Here is a 24,037-nt window from a genome sequence, read left to right on the forward strand (position 1 = left end):
ACGTCTTGAAGGCCTTGAATATTCATTTTGAAAAAAAAATCCAACAGCTTTGTCTTTGCAGTCTAGAACTTTGAAATGTACTCTCGTCTCAAAGCTTTGAAATGCTGTGACGTGGGGCACCTCAGCTTCCCCAATTTTATGTCAGGGTAAAGCTGACGGGCTTTGGAGACTGATGTCTATTCTGGCGGAACCAAGGAAGTGTGTTATCTGTACGAAGCCTAAGGTCACCACTCAGCGGACGGGTGTATTATCCGACTAGGGCAAAGCCAAATGGGCAGGGGAAGTTTTTTCTTTTTTTAAATTGTCTGGCTCTGATAGTAAGTTCTTTCCAGTTGATTGCCAGGTGTCATAGTTTAATCTGTTTAAAGGAGACCACATTTGAGAATCTTCCCCAAATCTAGTTCCATTTGCTTTATTTGGTCAAAGGACATTCATTAATTCAGCAAATATATAAGGAGTGTCTCCACAATGCCAGACACTGTTGGTGCTGGGGATGCCCAGGGTAAGTCACAGAATCATTGGAAAAAAGGGGGTAGACAGCTACGCCTACCCATGCTGGTGGCAGCCCGCATCGGCGTGTATGGTGACGAGATGGATCAGTGTGACCCCGCCGTGGTGATGGCAGGGAGACAGCAGGGGGACGGCTCTGCAGTGGCTGGTCAGAAAGTCTTCCAGTGGGGCGACGTTGAGCCGAGCTCTGCAAGTTCAAAAGGGGGTAAGAACAGAAGGAACAATATATGTGGAAGCTCTGGGGTAGGAAAGTTGTGGTCAAGGAACAAAGCAAAGCTCAGGGTGTCTGGAGAAAAGTGAGGGCAGGACGGGAGAGAGGCTTGAATGAAGCTGGAGAGGCAGGTGGGGGGCGGTTACCCCCAGCACAACATATACGCCCTGTTCAGGAGTTTATATTTTGTTCCACATGCAATGGGAAGATATTGAAGAAATTTAATTGTGGACGTGGCCTGATGGAATTCATCCTTGAGACGTATCTGTTGGCTGTGATGTGAAGAATTCAGGGGGTGGCCTGGGGAGCTAGGAGGGTGGCCAGGAGGGTATTGTGGTTGACTTGGGGGCCGTGGACATGGACAAAATGCTTAGATCTGAAAGACATTTTGGAAAGTAATATAAAGAGGAATTATTGATGGATTGGTTATGGGAATTAAAAGAATTTGTGGGCTTCCCTGGTGGCGCAGTGGTTGAGAATCCGCCTGCCAATGCAGGGGACACAGGTTCGAGCCCTGGTCTGGGAAGATCCCACATGCCGCGGAGCGATTAGGCCCGTGAGCCACAATTGCTGAGCCTGCGCGTCTGGAGCCTGTGCTTCACAACGAGAGAGGCCGCGATAGCGAGAGGCCCACGCACCGTGATGAAGAGTGGCCCCCACTTGCCACAACTAGAGAAAGCCCTCGCACAGAAACGAAGACCCAACACAGCCATAAATAAATAAATTAAAAAAAAAATGTTAAAGGCCCAATAATCAAGATAAATAATATTTAAAAAAAAAGAATTTGTGTCAAGATTTTCCATTGCCTGAATTTGCCAATATTTATGTAAACTTGGCATGGTTGATTAAAGGTAATTGGAGACCATGTATGATGATTCAAGTTTCCCTGTCTTATTTTCATTTGCTGATTTTAAATCAATTGAAAAATTATTTAATTTATTTAAACTAAACTAAAACAAACAAAAGCAGTTCACCCGTTTCTCCCATGCCCACCTGTTGCAAGTACCTATTTGTTCTCTATGTCTTTGAGCTTGGTTTTTGGTGTGTGTGTGTTTTTTTTTAAGATTTCACATGTGAGATCATTATTTGTCTTTTTATGTCTGATTTATGGATTTATTTCACTTAGCATAATGCCCTTGAGGTCCTTCCATGTTGTCACAAATGGGAAGATTTCATTCTTTTTTATGGCTGAATAATATTCCATTCTGTATATACATACCATAGTTTCTTTATCCACTCATCCTTCAGTGGACACTTAGATTGCTTCATATCTTGGCTGTTATACATAGTGCTGCAATTAACACGGGGATGCTTGTATCTTTTTGTATTCTTTGGATAAATACCCCGAAGTGGAATTGCTGGATCATATGGTAGCTCTATTTTTAGTTTTTTGAGGAACCTCCATACTGTTTTCCACAGTGGCTGCACCAATTTACATTCCCACCAACAGTGCACAAGCATTCTCTTTTCTCCACATTCTTGCCAACACTTGTTACTTGTGTTCTTTTTGATGGTGGCCATTCTGACAGATACGAGTGATATCTTATGTGGTTTTGATTTTCATTTCCTGTTGACTGGTGATGTTGAGCATCTTTTCATGTGCCTGTTGGCCATGTGTTTGTTTTCTTTGGAAAAATATCTTTTCAGACCTTCTGCTCATTTTTAATGGAGAATTTTTGTCTTTAATAGGTCCACTGTCTTGGTGGAGAAATTGGAGCAGAGGTCTGGGAGCATCTCCTTGTCATGATCCGCTGTCCGTTCCTGGCCCTTTCTGCTACCATCAGCAACCCGGAACATCTCACCGAGTAGGCATTAGCTTCTAGTCCGGATAGAATGCTTATCTATTTTGAATGTTTGAATGTCATGCTTTCTATCTGGGTTCTGGAGAGTTTCATAACTTTCTGGTGAATTTATTACCTTATCTCTGGATATTCAAGGAACAGAGTCACCCCTCCTGGCAGGTGCTGAGCAAGGCCACACTCTATAAAGGAAAATCAAGGGTTCTCCCAGCTGGATCTGCAGTTGACTAGGAAATTTCCCCCATATCTCAAAAAAGGTTCACCAGAAGTTATCGATTTATGTTTCTTTTTCTTTGTCCTTTACCAAGAAATAAAATTAAAATGGTATAATGACATGCTCTGCCATGGACCTTGAGATTTCTTATGTTGTCCCGCTTTGTAGATGTTTAGAAAGATAGTGAAGCCTTATTAGTTGAAAATCCCATATTATTTATTCACTGGGCTAGATTTTTGCCCACTAACAACAACAATTAGAGCAAAGACTCCTATTTGCCAGGTGCTATTCTAAGTGCTTTGCATATGTTAATTTATTTTAAATGGCCAACAACCCTTATGATTTATTATTTTCATTACTACTGTTAGATAGTCTTTTCCATACTGCTATTATTATTTCCATTTTAAATGTGGAAGATGAGGCCCAGAGAGATTTTTTGATCCAACCAAGAGCTTCAGCCCATGGTAAGGAGGCTGGGATTCCATCTTAGGTCATCTGGCTCCAGGGCCTATTCCCTTAAGTAATTTTTAAGGCACATAAAATTTTCTTTATTTAAAATACTTTAAAATCCTTTCACAGGAAGTGGTTCCATGTTCTGCCTAAATAATATGTAATTTTAATTTTTAAGGTGGCTACAATCCGTAAAACGGTACTGGCAACAAACAGAGAGTATGATGGAAAAAAATATTGCTTCTTCAAGAAATGCCGGCTGCCGCGCCAGTTCTCACCAAGACTACTTACTGATGAAGCAGTCGTATAAAGTGAGACTTGGTATGTTTGACATGTTCATAGGAATTTTATCTTTTCCTTTCAAGTTATTCCAGCCATTGTGTGTTCATTCATTTGGAAATCCTTGCTCTTCTTTTCCAGTGCTCTATGCAGAGAGATACAATGATTTAGAGAAGCACATATGTTCGGTAAACAATCATGACATTTCCTTTGACCATTTTCACCCGTGCGCTGCGCTGACCACAGACCATGTGAGTGATGCTTCCGCCATGTTTGTTCTGAGCCACATCGGTGTTTTGTATCATATTGCAAAGCTGCCTGGGCGACACTCATCAGAATTACAGAATCGATGCTCTGTAACAGATATTGAACCTGAGTTTTAAGAGTAACAAGAATAACTTCATAGTTTTCATCTGCTCCTCAGTGGTGTCTACATCTGCAAAGCTTAAGAATGACTGAACATCTTCACCTGAAGTTTTTTTGGGTCGATTTTCTTTATTCTTTGCCCATTTTCCTTCTTCTCAGCACCTGTGTCCCATCTGTCCACCTTCGAGGACACTAACTCTTCTCTTAATGCAGCTACAACTGTGTGTGGACAGTACCTTGTATGTGTGAGAATGTGATTGCTGTGAATTAGGTCAAACAAGGAAAAGACGCTTTTCACTAACATAGCAATCACAACATGACTTTTTGGTAGTGAATCAGTAAGGTGGAGGTCTTAAGGGGACCTCATTTGGCGCACTGGGGTTTGAGTGGGGGAAGATTTCTTAATTTTTCTTGCATATTATTTTTCCTTTTTCCTTCTATTCTCAGGAATGGCCCATTAAAGCTCTGGTTGCCACTCAAAGTGATAATTAAGCAATAGTTTGCCTTCCTTCCAAGACTGGAAAAGTTAAATATACTCTAAATTCTGTTGTCAGATGAGCCTTCTAAATGGACAATTTTTAAGGCACATGGAGTTTTCTTTATTTAAAATATTTGATGTCGCAGGGAGTAGTTCCATGTTCTGCCTAAATAATCATCTGGATCAGAAAGCTAATTTAGATAAACAATTAGTAAGGATAATTCTGATCCTGCTGAGCCTCTGATGGCTTTTCTTTGGAACCGGCAAAAGGCACAGCTCCTTAGCTAGGCTTCCCAGGTCTTCTAGGAACTGGCCCCAAGTCCTTTCTGTTCATCCACTTGATGGATTTTACCTGGAAGCCCTCATGATTTATATATAAACTGGAGTGTTTCAGCACAGATGCAAAGTGCCTGTTTTCCAGACTCTGTTCATCTTTGATGATCCTTGTAATGGGAAACCTCTTCAGAATCCTCTGTGACTTCCTTAGCTGGATGGAATCTTCTCTCCATAGCACCTTGTCTATAGTTTTCTTGTATGACAACAGTTATGGTCAGCTTGCTGCTGAAGTTCTTTACATGCTTGTCTTCTTACTAGACTAAGTCCTTGAAGACAAATTTTGTGTCCTTGTAGTTTGTAACTAACTGCTACGTATGTAAAATTAAAATGTATATGACACAAATATAGCCAACCCAAATGGAGCACTTACTTTGGGTTCTAGGAATTTTACGTATTTTGTCTCTTTTAACCATCACAACAATTTTAGGATACATGCTGTATTGATATTCCCATTTGGCAAGTGAGGAAGGTGGGGCAGAGAAAACTTGTACCACTGAGGAAGGAGTGGGGCTGGGATGCAGTCTCAGATAGATCGATTCCAGAGCCTGCAGTCTTATCACTGTATTCTGAACAATCTGGTGGACAAATGCCTGGGTGAGGGAGTGAGTGAGAATCACTTTATAGCCTTTGGGCTGTGATGCAGTAGCTTCTAAAAGCAACGGAATGAATCCTAGCGATGGTAATTTTCCAACAGGATTTTATTATGGAACTTTCTCTTTTGTGTGGCAGTGGCTCTATCTACACTCTAAAGAAAACTAAAATGTGGACAAAATTCCTGTGACCTAACTCACATCCCCAAACTAGAATAGTGATGATAACCCACAAACTGATAACAAGACTCCTTTTTCTGTCTTTCTCTCCTTTTCTCTTCTCTTTCCACATTATTTCCTGGCGTTTTTAAGTAACGTAGTATTTTCACAGTCATTTGTTGTGTTAAGATGGTTCAGGGCAAGTTGTCTTTTTTTTTTTTTTTTTTTTTTTGGCTGCGTTGGGTCTTCGTTTCTGTGCGAGGGCTTTCTCTAGTTGCGGCGAGCAGGGGCCACTCTTCATCGCGGTGCGCGGGCCTCTCACTATCGCGGCCTCTCTTGTTGCGGAGCACAGGCTCCAGACGCGCAGGCTCAGTAATTGTGGCTCACGGGCCCAGTTGCTCCGCGGCATGTGGGATCCTCCCAGACCAGGGCTCAAACCCGTGTCCCCTGCATTAGCAGGCAGATTCTCAACCACTGCGCCACCAGGGAAGCCCAGATTGTCTTTAAACAGCAGTGAGCACGGTGGTTGGGAGAACTTGGCGAGGCGGGCATTTTGGTCCAAGTGCCTTTCCTGTATCTCAGTACCTATTAGTGGAACAGCTGGAAAGCTGCTCCCGCTCCCCTAACCCCATGTGACCTCTGCAAAGGTCACGCTGCTGCTTGAGTCTCCTTCAGGCTCCCGGACGTTGGCAATAGGAATGGGGCTTGGATAGTGTTAAATATGTATTTTGGCAGCTGTGTGTATGGGATGTTTCCTAAAGCATCAGTGATAAAAAGCAAGTCGGCCTTTCTGAACAAGGAGATGCTTCCTGATCTTGTGTAGTAGACTTCAGATTGATGTGCGAGAGCGGGTGGCGTGGAAAAGCGTAACGAGCTGTGGCAACGTAAAGAGAAGAGCCGTCCCCCTTGGGCGTCCGCTCTGTAGCTCTGTCACAGGGGTGGTTCCAGAAGGGAGGGGGGCAGGATGAGTGAGGTGAGGGAGTGCCCACCTTCACCTGAGACTCGTTTCTGGTGGAGTGGAGAGTTGTCCGGCCCCCCAGGGACAGCTGCAAGCTGCCGGGGGTGGGGTGGGGTGGCGGTGTCAGCCCCAGCAAGTGTGGGAGGAGCCGAGCCACTGGTCTTTTTCGCCTGCACGTGGAGCAGTGCTTCCGTCACCTGCGAGGTTGGGGACGATGTGATTTGCCCAAACAACGTCGTGGGTAATGCTGTGTGTTCATAAATGAAGGAGGGTGTGAATCTGTGACCTTTTATGTCTCTTCCTTTTACACCTGGGCTGGCTCAGTTTTTTACCAGCTCGTAAGTTATCGTATAGTGAAGACCAACTGAAGGGAATGCCCAGCTTTTAGCCACGGAGTTGTGAAATTGATTAAAAACATTAAGACCTGTAGGTTGGTCATTCATCAGTCACAGCGACTGTTGAGGCATCGATCACGTGCCAGGCAGTTTACTAGGCCTATGCCACGTATTACGTAACTTAATTCTGACAACAAATCCATGGCAAAGGCAGAATTGCCCTCCATGGTAGAAATAAGGACACGCAGGCTTTTTTAAAAGCTTAAAAGCCCTAAGAAATCATAAGCGTTCTCGTGACCAAAACAGAAGATTTGTGTCTTAAAAATTATGATAGTTATTGGATTTATTTTATTTTATTTAGGCAAAATAAGTTGCCACTTTTAAGTAGTAATAATAAGAGAAGAAAATGCTAACATTCCAAAATAACATATTCACGTACTATTTGGCAGAATGTAGTTTTTTCTGTTCATTTAGTTCAGTGCTCAGACTGAGATCCTAAACAGTGATTCCAGGAAATCACCTGCATCCTATAGATTTTTACAAGCCTTATTCAAAACCTGGTTGATGATTATTTTAATTGAAATATGTTTGACATAAAACCTTGTGTAAGTTTAAGGGGTGCAGCATGTTGATTTGATACATTTATTTTGCAGTGTGTCTGCCACCTGTGTCAAGTCTGAGTCCTCATCCCATCTTTTTTTTTTTTTTAACACTTTTTACTTTTTATTATTTTTTAAAATTTATTTATTTATTTTTGGCTGTGTTGAGTCTTCGTTGATGTGCGCAGGCTTTCTACAGTTACGGCGAGCGTGGGCTACTGTTCGTTGCGGTGTGCAGGCTTCTCATTGCGGTGGCTTCTCTTGTTGCGGAGCACAGGCTATAGGCGTGCGGGCTCAGTAATTGTGGTGCGTGGGCTCAGTAGTTGTGGCTCGCGGGCTCTAGAGCGCAGGCTCAGTAGTTGTGGTGCACAGGCTTAGTTGCTCCGCGGTATGTGTCATCTTCTCGGAACAGGGATAGAACCCATGGCCCCTGCATTGGCAGGGGGATTCTTAACCACTGAGCCACCAGGGAAGCCCCTCATCCCTTTTTTGTGGTGGGACAATTAAGATCTAGTCTCTTAGCATGTTTGGTGTTCATAATACAGCTTCGTTTTCTGTAATCACCATACTGGGCATTACCTCTTCAAGACTTATTTATCTACTAGTTTAAAAAGTTTAAAAAAACCTGTACTGATGTATTTATCTTGTTTGCTTTTAACACAGTCTGTAAGGTGGCAGGACAGATATTTTGATCCTGTATTGTAGATGAGGAACTAGCATTTAGAGGTAGAATTAGAACTAGATCTTCTGATTCAAACTTGATTGCACTTTCCATCCTACCAAACAATTTTTTTCAGCTGTATTGTTTGGGGTGGCTTTTTTTAGCCCAGAACTTCCAAACCTGAGTTTCATAACTTAGTAGCTGTTTACTAAAACAAGTTCCCTATTGTCAAATAATTTTGGAGAAATCTGGATACTGTAGCCCCTTCTTGGAGATTTAACGTTTCCAGTGAGAACCCTTGAGGAAGCCTATTCCTAGAATAAAACCCCGCCCCCATCCCCAACTTTTCTTTTGAAGAAAACCTGCCAGTGTCTCAGGGATCATAGTTTCACAGGCAGTGGATTCGTAGCAACAGTGGTTGAATCCAGTAGCATTTACTGCAGTACAAGTTTTTGGAGAACAGGAATTTTTAATTTATATTTTAAAATATTTGTGGAAAAATAATGATGTGGATATCCAGAAGGCTTAGCAGAAGCAAGTCAGTAACCTGGGGAGAAGTTTCCTTACGTGTCATGAAGGTGACCTTCAAGTTATCATAGGACTTGAGAAAATCAGATTTGCCCCTTTTAACCTGGCTTGGTGCTCAAAAGCCAGGAATCATATTCATAATTAAATCAGTTCCACTTCCAGCTACAGGGTGGAGGCTGTGTGTTCTTGTCTCAGCTGAGTCCACAGACGTTTGAGCCTCCCAGCCCTCGTAAGAGAATTGGCTCAGCTGAAAGGTCTTAGGAAATACAAAAACCTTCTGGTGGGCTTTTGGGTTTTTTTCTCTCTTAGTAAATCAGGGACACTCTTGGTCAGTATTTTGTTTGCGCTGAGCCATTATTGAGCCTCTTAGATCAGTGCTGTTTTCACTGTCTTCGGGTTCATGATAATGAGTGATGCTGAGGCAGAGGATGGAATGTCAGATGGAATAGAAGGAATATTAAATTTTTCAATTTTATTTTAAACATAGATTGAAAAGTTTGGATTCCCTTCTGACCTGACCCTTTCACCTCGAGAAATGATCCAGCTTTATGATACCATGTTTGAATTCTGGGAAAGCTGGCCCAGGGCTCAGGTAAATAGTAATTCTGCAATTATTTTGAATTGATTGAAGTGGATGGTAACTGCTGTCCACAAAGACAAGCTCTCACTCTTTCCAATCACTTGCATCTGATCTTTGAAAGTTACCAGTGGACTCTTTCCAAAATAAGGTTGCCCCATCTCTTGACAGCCTTCCTCCTGACAGTCTGTGTTTTCCTGTAGCTGGGCGGAATGCCCCTGAACTCCTGAGCACGCTTCCTCTTTCACTTTCTGTGATAGGACAGTCCTTTCATCTCCCCTCCTGTGTGCTGGGTCCTGGGTTTCTGTTCCTGCCTTTCTCTCCTCTCACGCCCCTCCCTTCTCTCTGTCCATCTGTGTTCATCTCCTGTTTGGTTTTGCTACACATTCTGCCTTAAGAGTTCACCATCCTATTAGGTTTACACACCAGAAATGATGGGGAGATAGAAGTTCAACCTCTACTCTCAAGACACTTGTAATTCTGTTAATGAGACATATTGCTGAGAAACACTTTTGGATTTTCTTGCATGATTTTATTGAATTTTGTGGTATTCCTTTTCAAGGAGTTGTGTCCGGAGGAATTCGTTCATTTTAAGAATAAAATAGTCATTCGAAAGATGGATGCTAGAAAGTATGAAGAGAGCTTAAAGGCAGAACTGACAGGCTGGGTGAAGAGCGGTCACGTCAAGGAGGTAATTCTCACACGTGTTTTGGGTGAAGCACCTCTGTGTTCTTGTTCCCTTGAGTTGTGCTGTGCAGTCATTACTATTTTCTGGCTTTTTTAAATCTTCAACTTCCATTGTAGGATTTTCAGTTGAGCACGAAGTCCCGTGATTCTGAGATAGACTAGAGAGAGAGAGAGGACCTATGTCCTTGTCTTGTCCTCTGTCCCTCCCCCGACGTGTGCAACACGTTCTGACGGATGAGGACAGAGGGGCCCTTTCCACGGTCCTGGTCATGGTGCTCGGGATTGGAATCACAGTGACAGCAGCTGAGAAGAGCTTTTCATCCCTTTATCTCTTTTTCATCTAGAAAGTTTTTTTTTCTTTTATGATTTTTATTTTAATTTGTAGGAACTATTTTTGTATTACAACCTTAGTCCAGGGTCGTATGAGTTATGCATATTTGTTTTAAGTAGGTTGCTGGTCTTTTTATTTTGGAGTTTGCTCTGTTGTCACATATTAAGGTTTCTGATTTTTGGGGTGTGACATATATTAGAGTTTTCTCAGGTGAGTTTTTCCCATTATATTTTAACTTAGATGATCTCCTCCTGCTCCTATATAATTATATTTTATTCCACTTATTTTGTCAAGAAAAACCTTTAAAATGTATTTGTAAGTGATACATGATATAGAGAGAAACTTATATCATGTATGTATATGTTACATGATGTAGAGAGAAACTGATTTACCCCACCTCCTGCCATGTAGTGGAACCAGCATCATTTACCAAATAATCCTCTTCCAGACTGATTTGTGTTGCCTTAAAAAATTGCATGTTAAATTACACGCACGCACGCGCATGGGTATTACTGTTTATCTTTCTGTTCTCTAGTATATGATATATAAATATTGATTTATATATTTCTTTGATGGTTCTTTTGCAATGTTTTATCTTATACTTTCATTATTTTTGTTTTTGTTACATATTCTATTAAAGGACCACAGAAATATAGATTAGATAACTATGAAAATGTTTTAGCCAGAAGCAGGAATTCATGTCTTCATTATGCAGAACTTACAATAATTTTCCTTTCACTGCCACAGGCCAGAATGGTCCTGAGGAATCTTCGTCCTCCGGTTGTTAGTTCAGAAAACATGGCAGTTATGTTTCCATTTCTCGTTGAAAAGCTAAGGCAAATGGAGAAGTTACCTGCACTGTTTTTTTTGTAAGTCATTTAATTTGTTTTTGGTTGTAATTTGTATTAGATGCATTCTTTTAAGTAGAGGGAAGTTACGCAAACTTGACTCTGGTAAAATAGTGTTCAATACGATTTTTGGTGCCCATTTGTTATTAGAGTGCATATTTAAAACTACACCTTTCTAGTTCAGTTCTTACAAAAATAATTTTACTTGTGCTATTACATATTACCTTCTTTATTTGGTTTTCCTTCTCCATTTCTTCTCCTTTTACTATAAACTAGTGTATTTTTAATTAGGTCTTGTTAATTTTCAGTCAATACCTAGGTTTTTTACAAAAGAGGTCGAATGTTTATGCACATGATTACCCCACATAAAATTAAAGTAGCCTTACAATATGCTAGTTTAAGTCCCAAGGTGCCAGGAAGTCTGGACCATATGTCCCTAGGTATTTCCATTTCAAAAGGTATAAAGCCCAGACTCTGGAGACATTTCTGGATTGTAGAGGCCAGTAACTCCTGGGTTTACCTGGTCTCTAGAAAGAAATGGTCACAATCCAAGAAGTTAGGATGAAAACCCCCAATTCTCTCCATCCTGCCTAAAAGAGCAAAATTTTACTGTTTGATCTCACTTGTATGTGGAATCTGAAAAAGCCTTACGCATAGAAACAGAGAGTAGATTAGTGGTTGCCAGGGACATGGGGGTGAGAGAAAGGGAGAGATGCTGGTCAAAGGTGCAGACTTCCAGTTATGTAATGAATAAGTCCTGAGGATCTAATTCCATCATGGTGACTACAGGTGACAATACTGTATTGCATACTTGAAAGTGGCTAAGAGTAGATTTTAAATGTTCTCACCACAAAAGGAAAAAAAGGTAACTTTGTGACATGGTGGTTTTGTGAACTAACCTTATTATGTTCATCATTTTGCTATGTAAACCTTTATCAACTTGTCATGTTTTGTATAACTTAAACGTATACAGTGTTACATGTCAATTATGTCTCAATAAAACTGAAAACAAAAAAACACAGAGAAAAGCAAAGGAGGCACTAAAATTCACAAAAGATTTGGCCGTCACGAAATCTGACTTATTTCACTAACCATAATATTCTCTAGTGAAATAAGTCAGACAGAGAAAGACAAATGCTGTATGCTATCACTTATAGGTGGAATCTAAAAAATAATACAAATGAATGTATAAGTAAAACAGAAATGGTCACACAGACAGAGAAAACAAACTTACGGTTACCAAAGGGAAGAGGAAAAGTGGGGCGGGACAAATTAGGGGTTTGGGATTAACAGATGCAAACTACTGTATATTAGATAGGCAACAAGGACCTACTGTATAGCACAGGGAATGATAGCCCTGATCTTGTAATAACCTAAATGGAATAGAATTTTCAAAAATACTGAATTACTATGTTGTACAACTGAAACTAACGTGATATTGTAAATCAACTATACTTTGGAAAAAAAAATATCTGGACTTAACATATATTTATCTAATACTAAGGGTCTTTGATTCTGTTACAAGGCAGACCTAAAGACCAGTGGAATTAAATACAAGAACAACTACGATAACAATAAAAATAAATAAAAAAGAGTAAAAAATTTTTTTCTCACCTCTTAAGAGGGGGAGGAGGAACATCTCTCTTCTGTAAATAGAGAAAATCCATTGTTATCTGTTCTTTGCCTGTGGGGTGCCTGACCCCTCTTCCAGGAGAAATCTCTGGGGGCTCTGCTTGCCATTGCCCCAGGAGGGGACTTCTTGTTTCCTGTAAGGTGGTTAATGATGGGTCTGCTGACCCAGAACACCTCGTGTGCCTGTTCAGGATGAAGCTCATAAAAGTGGAGATTAAAAACTCAACAGCTGTGTGTCAGGATGACAGCAGTGGATGGCTATATGACTGAATTGTATTCATCACATTACTTTCAAGGCAAGCATTCTTTTCCTTTGTTTCCAGATTTAACTTAGGGGATGTAGAGAAATGCGCTGAAAGTGTGAAAACGTTCCTAGAGATAAAGCAACAGAGCAGAAGACCCCTCAAGGCTGATAAGGAGGCCTACGACATGGAGAACAAACTTCGAAAAGTTAGGAAGTCCCTTGAGACACAGAAGACAATGTGAGTATGTGACTCAATACGCTGGTGGTTGGAAGGCTGAAATACGTCACAAGTCCCAACAGGAATGTACCCTGGGCTACACAGACATCCTAGCTGTCCCTTATTTGCAGGCCAGTTCTGTGCTTCGGAGAACTGTGTGTGCTCCTGACTCCCGCCTTGTTCTCGGTGTCTAATTCTGATGACTCTGGGTCTGAGATACGTCTTCCCTTCCTCCCACCCTCCCATCCTCAGTGGCAGCCTGGTCTAGACGGGCTCGCATCTTCCTCGGGCGATCACAGCAGTCTTCTTCCTGGACTTGGGAGCTTCGAGGTTCACCACCCTGCAGTGTAGCTGACACCGCTCTTGCTGACATTCTCATTGATTAACTCACCCATACTCACTGTTCGTTCTCCTGGGCCATTGTTGGTGGGCCACCATGTTTGGAGTTCTGCCCTCACTTTTTCAGATCACGTCCTTCTACTGTCATCCGACAATACTCAATATTTACTCTTCTCCCTGCGTGACACGTCCTCCTGCACTTTCGCATGACATGGCCCTTCTGCCTTGAGGTCCCTCCTTCCGGCTCGCCCCCAGAGTGTCTGCTCATGAGTTCGCTGTCTCTCTCTGAAGCTTGCCCTCATGCCCCACTTAGATTTAGTGCCCTTTCTCCCGGGCTCTTGCTACGCTGCAGTATTTAGTAGGTCGATTATGATGTGTTGCTGTCTTTTTCCTAAATTGTTAGCTCTCTCACAGCAGGGACCGTGTGTTTTCCTCTTTTTATTAATATATCCAGTTGTTATCGAATGACCCAGGTCCTGCTGCTTGCTGCTTACAAAATCAATTACATACTCCCAAAAGTCGGCAGAAAGGAAAGGTTCCTTTAATCAGGATGCCAGCAGTCCGGGGAGGTGGTGGACTCAGTGTCCCCCCAAAACCACCTCTGAGATTCTGCTCGGCCATGGAAGTTGTAAAGGGAAGGAGGGGAGTAATCTCAGTTAATCACTGAGATGGGGGTCAGGGTCACCGCCGTCCCCCACTGCGTGTAGGCTCGTGGACTCCTCGTGATCTTCCTCTAGATGTTCTCTTGATCACGCAGTTTGTTCGGGAGATTACTGAAGGGGAGGCTTGGGCAGAGATCTGGTCACCTGTTAATTACTGACTCTTCTCTCCTCCTTCTTTGATCTACAGAAAGAACCGATAAGTTAGGCAAAGTATTGTGTGATCAAAAGACTTGAAAGCTGTGCTTGGGCTGGAGATGAGTAAGGCACGGGATGCCTGGTGAACAGTCACAGTACAGCTCTGCTACAGTGACAAGGAAAGGGGCTTCCTGCTGAGGGCGGTTTCCTACAGAGAGCTGCTTACACAGTCCTAACACATTGCTTGGCAGGTCACAGCTGGTCCATAAATATTTTGCAATGATTGGTAGTTAATTCCCTGGAAGTTGAAACAGCTTTTAGAGCTTCTCGGGCTCAGATTTTTCACATTCTGGAGCAAGTCAGAATTTCCTGCTGACACTTCTGTGTCTCTTCCTTCTGCCTGTTATGCTGTTTCCCTGGAAGTGATGGTAGGTGTCAGCCTTTTCAATCACTAGTCCTTAGACAGCTTTTCTTCAGGACGCTGGCAGTCACGATGTCAAGTTGCATTAGTGACCAACAAGTCAAGCTTTAAAAATAAGACGAATGTTTTCATGAACTAAGAATGCTGCTGTCATATCGGTAAACAAAGGATGTTGCAGCCATCAAGCCACCACTTTCCCCGGCAGTGCACCCTGAGGGGACTCAGGATGGAAAAGCACAGGACACTGGCCCCAGAGAGCTGAGGTGCACATCAAAGGAATGATTCCAGTGAGCCCAGACTTTGCATCTTCCCATACACAGAGAAGCGCTAAATTCCTTAACTTGAGGTGTCTGGTTTTCTTTAGTTAGCAGTCATCCTTTGATGTTCCGACCACCTGGTCTTTGTTGCAAAAACTCTTGTGCATCCTGGCTCCCCGCCCCCCTGCCTCACCTCCTCGGAGCTGTCTCTCAGAGTTATTTGAGATGCTGTCTCCTGGGCTTGAAGTCCTAAGAATGTCCACCGAATAGAACATAATTCACAACTTTTAGGGTGTGCATTTTCTTTCAGTCAGCATTTTCCTACCTCATTCAGCACCATGATTACACTGAGGGTGTTGGGACCCTTGCCCTGGGCCCTGTGCTTCAGAGAACCCCACGCTGGCCTCCCCATCTGCAGCCATTCCCTTAAAGTTAGGAGTTGGTGCAGCTCAGGAGACATCCCTCTGGAGCTCACTCTCAACCTTCAGATTCCAGGTGATTACGGGGCTCTATTTGTCAGGGTAGGAGGAGGATGTATTTTATCTGCAAGTTTGGTACCTCAATTTAAAACTTAGAAACCCTTAGACAACAGTATGGGGGCCTCCGGTAGTCCTCTGCCTGTGCTGGTCCCGGCATTGCCCCTGGAGGTGAAGGGAATGTCACAGGAAGTGAGTTGGTGGTGCGTCTACTGCTTCGTCTGTATTTCTCACCCCTGAAGTGGAGTTAGACGGGACACTGGTTAGCACATATTCTCATATTAGGAGCTGTCTTATGTGCAAAGGTGAGAGTGTCGACTAGAAAAAAAAAACACAACCTAGAAGTTGAGAATTAGGTTTTATTTGCTGGACGTTCTGAGGACTTAAGCCCGGGATGCAGCCTCTCAGACAGCTCCGAGGGGCTGCTCCCAAGAGGTAAGGGGGGAGCCAGGATGTAGAGGAGTTTTTGCAACAAACACAAGGTAGTCGGAACATCAAAAGATGACTGTTCATGAAAGAAAACCAGACATCTCAAGTTAAGGAGTTTAGCACTTTTCAGTGTATGGGAAGATGCAAGAGTCTGGGCTCACTGAAATCATTCCTTTGATCTGCACCTCAGCTGTCTGGGGCCAGTGTCCTGTGCTTTCCCATCCTGAGTCCCCTTGGGGTGCACCATGGAGGGGGGCTGCAGAGGCTGCGGGCTTGGCAGTGGGCAGCCCATGGGTCTCTATCTTGAGTTCCCTCAGGGCTCACCGTCGGGGTGACTGTAGTGGCTTGATGGCTGCAGCATCCTTTGTTTACTGATATGGCAGCAGCTTTTCTCCTTCACCAGAAACAAACCAAGAAAGGACCAGAGATGTGGGTGTCTGAAAGGTGGTTCCCGTGAGGAGTGATGGATAATGCGCTTTGGTGACTGAGTCCAAACCAGTGTTTGTGGGGCAGTGTCTTAGGCCAGATTCCTCGCAGAGATCTGAGATGGGACCTCATGGAAGTGATCTGTTGAAGGGGTGTGCTTGAGCGGGACCTGCAAGAAAGCGAGGAAGCAACAGAGGGAAAGTGAGGAAGAGGCGTAAGGGTGTGGTGTTGCTGGAATATTGCTGACCCCGGCCAACCGGGAGGCCTGGGTGCACTGCAGGATCGTGCCAGCGTGGGTCGAGGGGGCTGTTTCGTGTACCGCTTATCAGTCAGGTACTGGCTGGGGGCCACATTCCCGGTCCCAAGAGGTAGTGTAACCTTCCAGGCATTTCTTGGGAGCTCTTGTCAGCAGAGGGCACTTCTGCAGGGGATGGTGTCACCAAGAGCCCTTGGCAACCAAACTCAGAGCTGCTGTAGCGTCCGCAGGAGGAGAGAAGGAGCTGGCCTGCACTCGGCCATGTGGAGCCAGGGGCACCTACCTTCCTCCAAGCCCGTGAAAGAGAAAATGCTCATCACTTTAGCAAGGGACAGGGGGGTCATATTGGGAGAACTGGATTTGGCAAGAAGAATGCTTAGAGTAGGAGGAAAGGAGGGGACTATTCAGACACAATAGGGGACTTTTCTGATGAGGGAACACAAGTTCCAGAGGCTTCCGAGGGAGAAGGTTGGTTCAGGGTGGTCCGGGTGTATGTAGCAGTGAATGTCTGGGTGATGAGGGGATCAAGGATGTCCCGGGCTTCCTATGGCGGCCAAATGTGGCCGTTCATTACTTAAAATTTGTTTTTATAAACAGAGATAAAAGAAGCCAGAGAAATCCCAGAAAAATGGATCAAAGCCTAATCCATGGAGCTGAACTTGATAATCTCCTCAAGAGTCTTGAGAAGAACTTGGAGATCCCTCAGGACTGCACATATGCTGACCAGAAGGCCATAGACGCTGAGGTGAGCCCTTAGGATGGAGCAGTGCTCCTGGAAGTCATTTCACACTCCCGCTACTGCTGGTCAGCTCCAGACGCTGCCGGGTGTGATACCTCAGTGCTGTCGCTTCCAGAACAGAAATCCTCGTGCACGGCCTTCTGTCTGTACCTAACCCTGAGGGCTCTGCAGAGCGTGTTTGAAGAAGACAGGATTAGGTTTATAGATGATTTCTTGCTTGTTAATAGTTAACCCCTGCGGGTGGCTGCCCTTCCGTGATTTCTTCCTGCAATACTGTTTTTCACAGCCTGAATTCTACGCTCCGGTCTCACACGCCGCAACCGAATATTTCGGTACATGTGGTCCAATACACTTGAAATAATATATACACAATTTCTCTAAAGCTCAGGATTTCTATGTTACAGTCAAAACATGCCACCAAAAAGACATTGAAATATCTAAATGTGGTATGCCGTTTCTTCTTCAAAATGTTTTATAGTGCACATAATGCATGCGTTTGGTAGACGAATTTGAAAATATAAATTAGTAACAATAAAAGCCATGCCAACAGTCAGAAGTAATCACTGCCGTTCTGGATGAACCTTTCATATCTTTGTGACCACACACACACGGACACACACACACATACATACACACATAGGTGCATACAGGCGTATGCCTGTGTGTGTATATGTGCATTCTATTGTATACATTCTTTTGTAAATTTCATGGTTTCCTCCTTTTCGAGAACCATCATCATTTTCATGGGTCCTCGATATCCCATTGTATAGTTGACTGTACAGTGGAGGGTATTTTGCTTTTGGATTCTTAGGGTTTTTGGTTTTTTCTTTTCTTCTCTCTTTCATAAGCAGTGCTTATTTTAGCACATAAAACTCTGCATGCAAGTGGATTTCCTCCTTAGGGCAGGGATATTTTTAAGGCTATCTGTGACCAATTTACAGTGAGAAGGAAGCCTTCCCAGACCATATAAGGTAAGGAACCTGCTCTGCTTGGAGAAATCGCTCTCCCCAGGGAGAACTCCTAGGGCTGATCTGACCTCCCGCAGGCTGGAGCGGCCATACTCGCACCTCCTCTGGGGATTGTCTACTGCTTGGTCAGTACTTCTAACCCCTGAAATGGGGTGAAACGGCGCGAGACATTCTGCTCCAAGACTTTGGAACATTTCTGATAGTTACTGTTGTTCCCATAAAATGTTTTTTATATGTAGAGTTAATTTCAAATAATTGGCCTCATTTAGCTGAATTATTATATAGTGTGCCTGTTATTTTCATTTCACCATTTTAAATTCTGATTTAAATTCAAATTAGATAAGAGATGATCAAAATCCCTAAAACTCTTGCTTCTTTCAGACTTTGCAGAGGGTGTTTGACCGAGTGAAATTCTCAAGGAAAGGCGCCAGACTGAAGGCTTTGGCAGCAAGGGGGATTGGATATCATCACAGCTCTTTGAGCGCCAAAGAAAAGCAGTTAGTTGAGATTCTTTTTAGGAAAGGATTTATTAGGGTAAGTAAAGTTCTTCATTTTAAAACTTGAAACTCTGTCTATATGAAGCTGAGCACCCATAACGAGTGGAAAATAACCATTTTTTCCCATCTAATTATGTCTTTTTTTTTTTTTAACGTCCCATGATACCACTGCATTTTCCATCTCATTTAGTTGAGGGAGGGGGTTTGAAATCTCTCATTCAGTTTATCTCTTTTTCGTGAGATTCAAGTATCCCCTAAACAAGTACTGTTCCAACTATTTCCAACTATGTTTGAAATATACCTGTGGCGATCTAGGAATAAACGCCCACTTTTCATTTATAATGTCGATGGCATTTTGTCAGCTGTTCATGTGATTTTGGCTGTAGACGTCTTTTCATGGGTGTGGAGGACATTCAGGGTAGCATTTCGATCAGGTCTTTTCCCGGTGTAATAGCTGAAATAAGAACAAGGACGTACTGCTTCCCCGGGGCCCGCTGCACGGCTCGGCCGACTTTAGCGGTGCCACCCTCATACTCTGTCCTGTCCCTGGTGGCAGACAGGAGGAAGGTTCCCTGAATCACTTGACACCCAGCCCTTGTTATGTTGTATTTGGTGTGTCCCATAAAGATGTGAGGGGATACTCTGGATACATTCACAAAGAGGGTTTATGTGATTTCCTAGTTAACTTAGACCTTGAGTAATATTTTAAAATAGACTCTGACTTTTTCTAATTTGTCACATTAATTTTTTGAATTATGTACATTATATTTGTGTGTGGTGGGGAGGAGAGAGATTGATTCTGTTACTCTAGGGAGTATCTTTTAATCTTAATAAATAAATCTTGAAGAAAATCTGACATCCTAATTTAAGGGTAATTCTGTAATCTGGAAAAAACCCCAAAATGTATCATTAACAACTTTGTTTAGCTTTTTTCTTAACTAATAACAAGTTATTTATTTATTTTAAAAGTCAATAACCAGAAACAAAATTTTTTACATGATTATGAATTGAGGTAAGGAGGCATAACTATTTTGATCAGCATATCCTGGGTCTAAAATAGTATCTGTTAAATAGTAGTTGCTCAATTACCAGTAGCTTAGTAAATGGATAACTAGATCCCTCTAGGAAAAGTACTATGGAAATAGAGATAGCTTTGTTATTGAGAACACATTTTTCAAAAGGTATTTATTCTAGTTATAGTCTAAATTTAATGTTCTTTTCTTTTCCCATTCATGTTCTTATTGAAGAACTTTATAAAAACAGTTAATAAATGGTGTGTTTCATTTTGACAGAGTATCGATATCAGGTTCAGAATAACTAAAGAAAATTATTCCATATACTTCACCATTAACCTTAACTATGACTTTATGATAATCAATAGAAATAGAAATAACAATTAGAAATACCCAGCATTATATGAAAAAAGTGAGTAAAAATAGATTATTTAAGAAACTGTAAAATTTGCCCTACTCCTTTTCTGGTCAGTTATTATGGCAATTCAGGGAAAAAGATGAAACTTAATTTGCTCTTATTACTTAGATAATTTATTTCCATAGAGATAATCCTCACAGATAAGTTATAGTGGGTGAGGCTGGCCACTGCCCATAAGTGGGTCTGTAACAGTATTATTCCCTGTTGTGGGAAGTTCCCTTTCTAGTCATTTATTACAAATCATTTCCTGAGCACCTGTCATGTACCTGGTACTCTTTTTGCGGGGTGGGGTACACGGTAGTGAAAGGGGCTTGGAGTCTGAGGCAGGACAGTAAACACACAGATGATACACTTGAGGTGGTCATTAATGCCATGAGTAGGGATAATGAGGACGGGGCCGTCATTTTGGTTGTGGTGGTCCAGAAATTTCTATTTGACATTTGAGCGGAGGACTGAACAAACCAGATAAATGGATACATGGGAGAAGAATATTCTGGGCAGAGCAGAGTGAGGGGCAAGGCCCTGAGCGGTGAAATATGACACAGCAAAAACGCCAACGTGCTAGAGCCTGTAGTTCAAGGCTTTCAGTCACTCCATGGCATTCCACTGAAATGCTATTTTATGAAGTAACTGTTTTATTCTCCTTCTAGGTGGTGACCGCTACAGGGACACTTGCTTTAGGAATCAACATGCCTTGTAAATCTGTGGTTTTTGCTCAAAACTCAGTCTATCTGGATGCTTTAAACTACAGACAGGTATTGTGATATGCAGAAACTCCCTATTGCATTGCTAAAATAGGGCACTAAAAGAGTAAGAAAGGCGAGCCTTTGGTTTGCAAACATGCTGCAATTCACGGGGACTTTCCTGCAAACCTGACAGTCACGTTTAGCTGTGGTATAGCGGGCAGGTCACTGGCTTGGTGTTACGTGACCTTGGGTGCGATATCTAACCTGCCTGGTCCTTCTTTGCTATCTCCAGAATAGGGATGATAAGGACGGTCCCATGGCATTTGCAAGAATTCAATGAACTGATTTGTAGGGAAGACACACGTGCAAGGTGCTTGAGGACTCTCTCCTCGTCTAGCCCCTGTGCCCCTGAGTTTACGCCCTGGGGTTCTCTTTCATGCTTCTCTTGTCTTTGCCCCTGCTGTGCACTGTACTACCAAGCCGACTTTGTTATTCTCCTCCAGTGGTTTTGATCTTGGCCTTGCAATTTCCATTTCCGCCGTCTTTCATCATACATTTTTAGCTTGTGGTAATGAAACAGTTTTCCTAACTTTCAGGTCTCCTGACTCCACTGTGTCCTGAACGCAGACGGTTTTCCTGCTCAGGATCACTTGGTGAATATTTCTGCTACATCTGTCAGCCAACATTACAGGTTTTATCCAGGTGCCCCCCGCCACCCCTCTTCCTCACGGAACACTTCCTTTCTATTCCCTGATGGGCCTTGTTCCTACCCAATACAACATCCTTAGTTTTTCCTCCATTTTACCAACCCCTGTCCTTTTGATTTCTCCTTCTGCTGTTCTGGGCATGAACCCTCTCCCCATATCATCTTTGGGAATCTCTCATTTAGGGGTCTGGGGCCGGCGTTATGGATGGTGAACTTGGGAGTGGAAATGCCAAGGTTGGAGTCCTGGGTCTTTCACTTCCTGGTGTTTGCCTACAGTGAGTTTCTTATTTCCCAAGCCCCAGTTACTCTACTGTAAAATGCGGACACTGATGACACTCACCTCGTAGGGTGGTGGTTGTAGGGTCTTTATAAAAAAGGTGTAAAGGACTTAGCACATCCTGAGCACTTACTAAACGAGAACTAATATAACTTCTGTAGAGTTTGTTCTTAACTTTTTTTGTACAAGCGTTTCTGAATTTTATCTCACTCCTGCATCTCCTCAGTTTGTGCACAATTTTTATGGTGATTTGTCACTCAGCGCACATGTGTGTAGGGGAGAGAGAGAAAAGGGACAAAGGACAAAGGACAAAGGGTGGGAAGGAAGAGAGGAGGATTAGTAAGTTCAGCTGTAAGTGAACTTGAAACCAGGGTCTCGTCTTTTTCTCTTCTTGCTGTTCTGTCTTCTGTATATTATTATACAAATACCTAGCACAGTTTTGGGAATGAAATAAGTACATCAGGATGACGAATGTCTCATTTTCAGCTCTGTCTCAGCCACGGTGAATTTCCTGCCTGGTACCCAGTTGGATTTTAGTCTCAGTTCTGTAATGGTTGGACATCTGCACAGTTTACTTGCTCTAATCCAGTATAAAAGACTCAGTTCTTATACTGTGATGGAGAAACTGTTCAGGAAAGATTTACGTTGTGATTCTATTCTGTTTTCAGATGTCTGGACGGGCCGGACGACGAGGTCAAGACCTGGGGGGAGATGTGTATTTCTTTGATATTCCACTCCCTAAAATCGAAAAGCTCATCAAATCCAACGTCCCTGAACTGCGAGGGCAGTTCCCTCTCAGCATATCCCTGGTCCTGAGACTCATGCTTCTGGCTTCCAAGGGAGATGACCCCGAGGACGCTAAGGCAAAGGTACTGTGGGGACGGTTTCTGGGGCTGAGTCTCCGTTACTGGCTGGGCTCTGTTCTACACCTGTAGTGATAGCTTCTTGGAGTCACCAGTCTTTAATGCTTGGTAGTGTCTTGGCTGGTACAGGATTGGGGGTGGGTGGGGAGAGTAATAATTAGTTTTGTTGTCTCCTCTGTCAATCATAGAATTTATGGCCAATGGGCATTTGGGTTTGCCCCAGATTACTATTTTCATGTATGATAAACATTGCCCCATAGGATTGAAGGGTGCTAGCTATGGATTTTAAAAGATCTGGGTTACAAAAAGATTTGTGTTTATGATTTTGTAATAAAAGAGTTTATTTTTCATAAAAAAGTAACCCAAGTTCATCAAAGAATATTTGGATAAGGCAGAAAGTTGAAGGAAGAAAAAAAGCACCTACACCTAGTTTCGCTCTCCAAAAACAATCACATTCTCATTTTGCTTTTCAGTCATATTTCTAAGTATAGGTGTGTATTTGGTTCCTTGCAAAGATATATTTATATTTAGTTGGACTTAAGACTATGGTTATAAACTTACCGTGAAATTTTCTGCTCAGATAAATATTTTGAGTCTAATCCCACAATGAGAAATTTAGAATTCATAATTAAATATTTGGTTTCATCCTTATGAAGATGCATTGTGAAAGGGACCCACTCCTCCCTGTGTTTGTATATTGATTAGCATGCTCTCTAAATTGGATCCTGTTTGCCAAGGTGAGGATTCCTCCAGGACTTGTGATGAGTAGCATCTTGTTATGTTGTTGATGCTTCTACAGAGCAGGTGCATATCATTTTAGACCAAAACTTCCCCATGTTTGAGTTCTTATTTTTTACCTCTATACAGGAGAGAAGCATATGTCTTCTTGCAAACTTTTTAATTTTTTTCAAAAAGCTTTTCAGAGTCGTCAGTCTTCTTTGCCTTGGCCTGTTTGAAGAGATCTCTCTGTAACCTTCACACATAAAAGACTCAAGTGTGGGCATGCATTTCTTGGAATATTCTTTTTACTTATCACATCAAACTAGAATCACTTCACTGCCCTCTGGCATTTACTGTCATAGAGGAACAGACTCTTGAAATCTCCTCTAGAGGAACTGTGCTAATTCCTGTTTTCTTATAGTTTATTTCTTTCTGCCTATGTAATTATATGAGTATTTTAAAAGTCTGTATATTTAAATTCTTTTCCCCAGAATTTTCTATTTTGTGCATCTTTCCTTTTATGTTTTATTGATGTTTTAGTTATTACATGATGAAAACTTTCAGTCTTCATGCTCAGAAGTTTTTATCATGGTAAAATACATATAACATTAAATTTGCCATCTTAACCGGGGTTTTTTTTTTTTAAAGTATTTATTTATTTATTTATGGCTGTGTTGGGTCTTCGTTTCTGTACGAGGGCTTTCTCTAGTTGTGGCGAGCGGGGGCCACTCTTCATCGCG

The 24,037-nt window shown here is 42.4% G+C and overlaps 1 protein-coding gene across 1 annotated transcript in view; it reads left to right on the forward strand.

Moving 5' to 3' along the window:
* Positions 1–24,037, forward strand: part of DDX60 (DExD/H-box helicase 60) — an 81,572-nt gene that overhangs the window by 38,978 nt on the left and 18,557 nt on the right. The window contains exons 20-30 of the mRNA XM_061200807.1: positions 2,411–2,526; positions 3,363–3,505; positions 3,605–3,714; positions 8,961–9,065; positions 9,613–9,741; positions 10,816–10,937; positions 12,872–13,030; positions 17,008–17,155; positions 18,499–18,651; positions 20,696–20,800; positions 22,383–22,583. Of these exons, the coding sequence (XP_061056790.1) occupies positions 2,411–2,526; positions 3,363–3,505; positions 3,605–3,714; positions 8,961–9,065; positions 9,613–9,741; positions 10,816–10,937; positions 12,872–13,030; positions 17,008–17,155; positions 18,499–18,651; positions 20,696–20,800; positions 22,383–22,583 (1,491 nt within the window). The remainder of the gene's footprint in view (positions 1–2,410; positions 2,527–3,362; positions 3,506–3,604; positions 3,715–8,960; positions 9,066–9,612; positions 9,742–10,815; positions 10,938–12,871; positions 13,031–17,007; positions 17,156–18,498; positions 18,652–20,695; positions 20,801–22,382; positions 22,584–24,037) is intronic.

Source organism: Eubalaena glacialis, chromosome 9, assembly GCF_028564815.1.
Source record: "Eubalaena glacialis isolate mEubGla1 chromosome 9, mEubGla1.1.hap2.+ XY, whole genome shotgun sequence".
In the NCBI taxonomy this organism is placed as follows: domain Eukaryota; kingdom Metazoa; phylum Chordata; class Mammalia; order Artiodactyla; family Balaenidae; genus Eubalaena; species Eubalaena glacialis.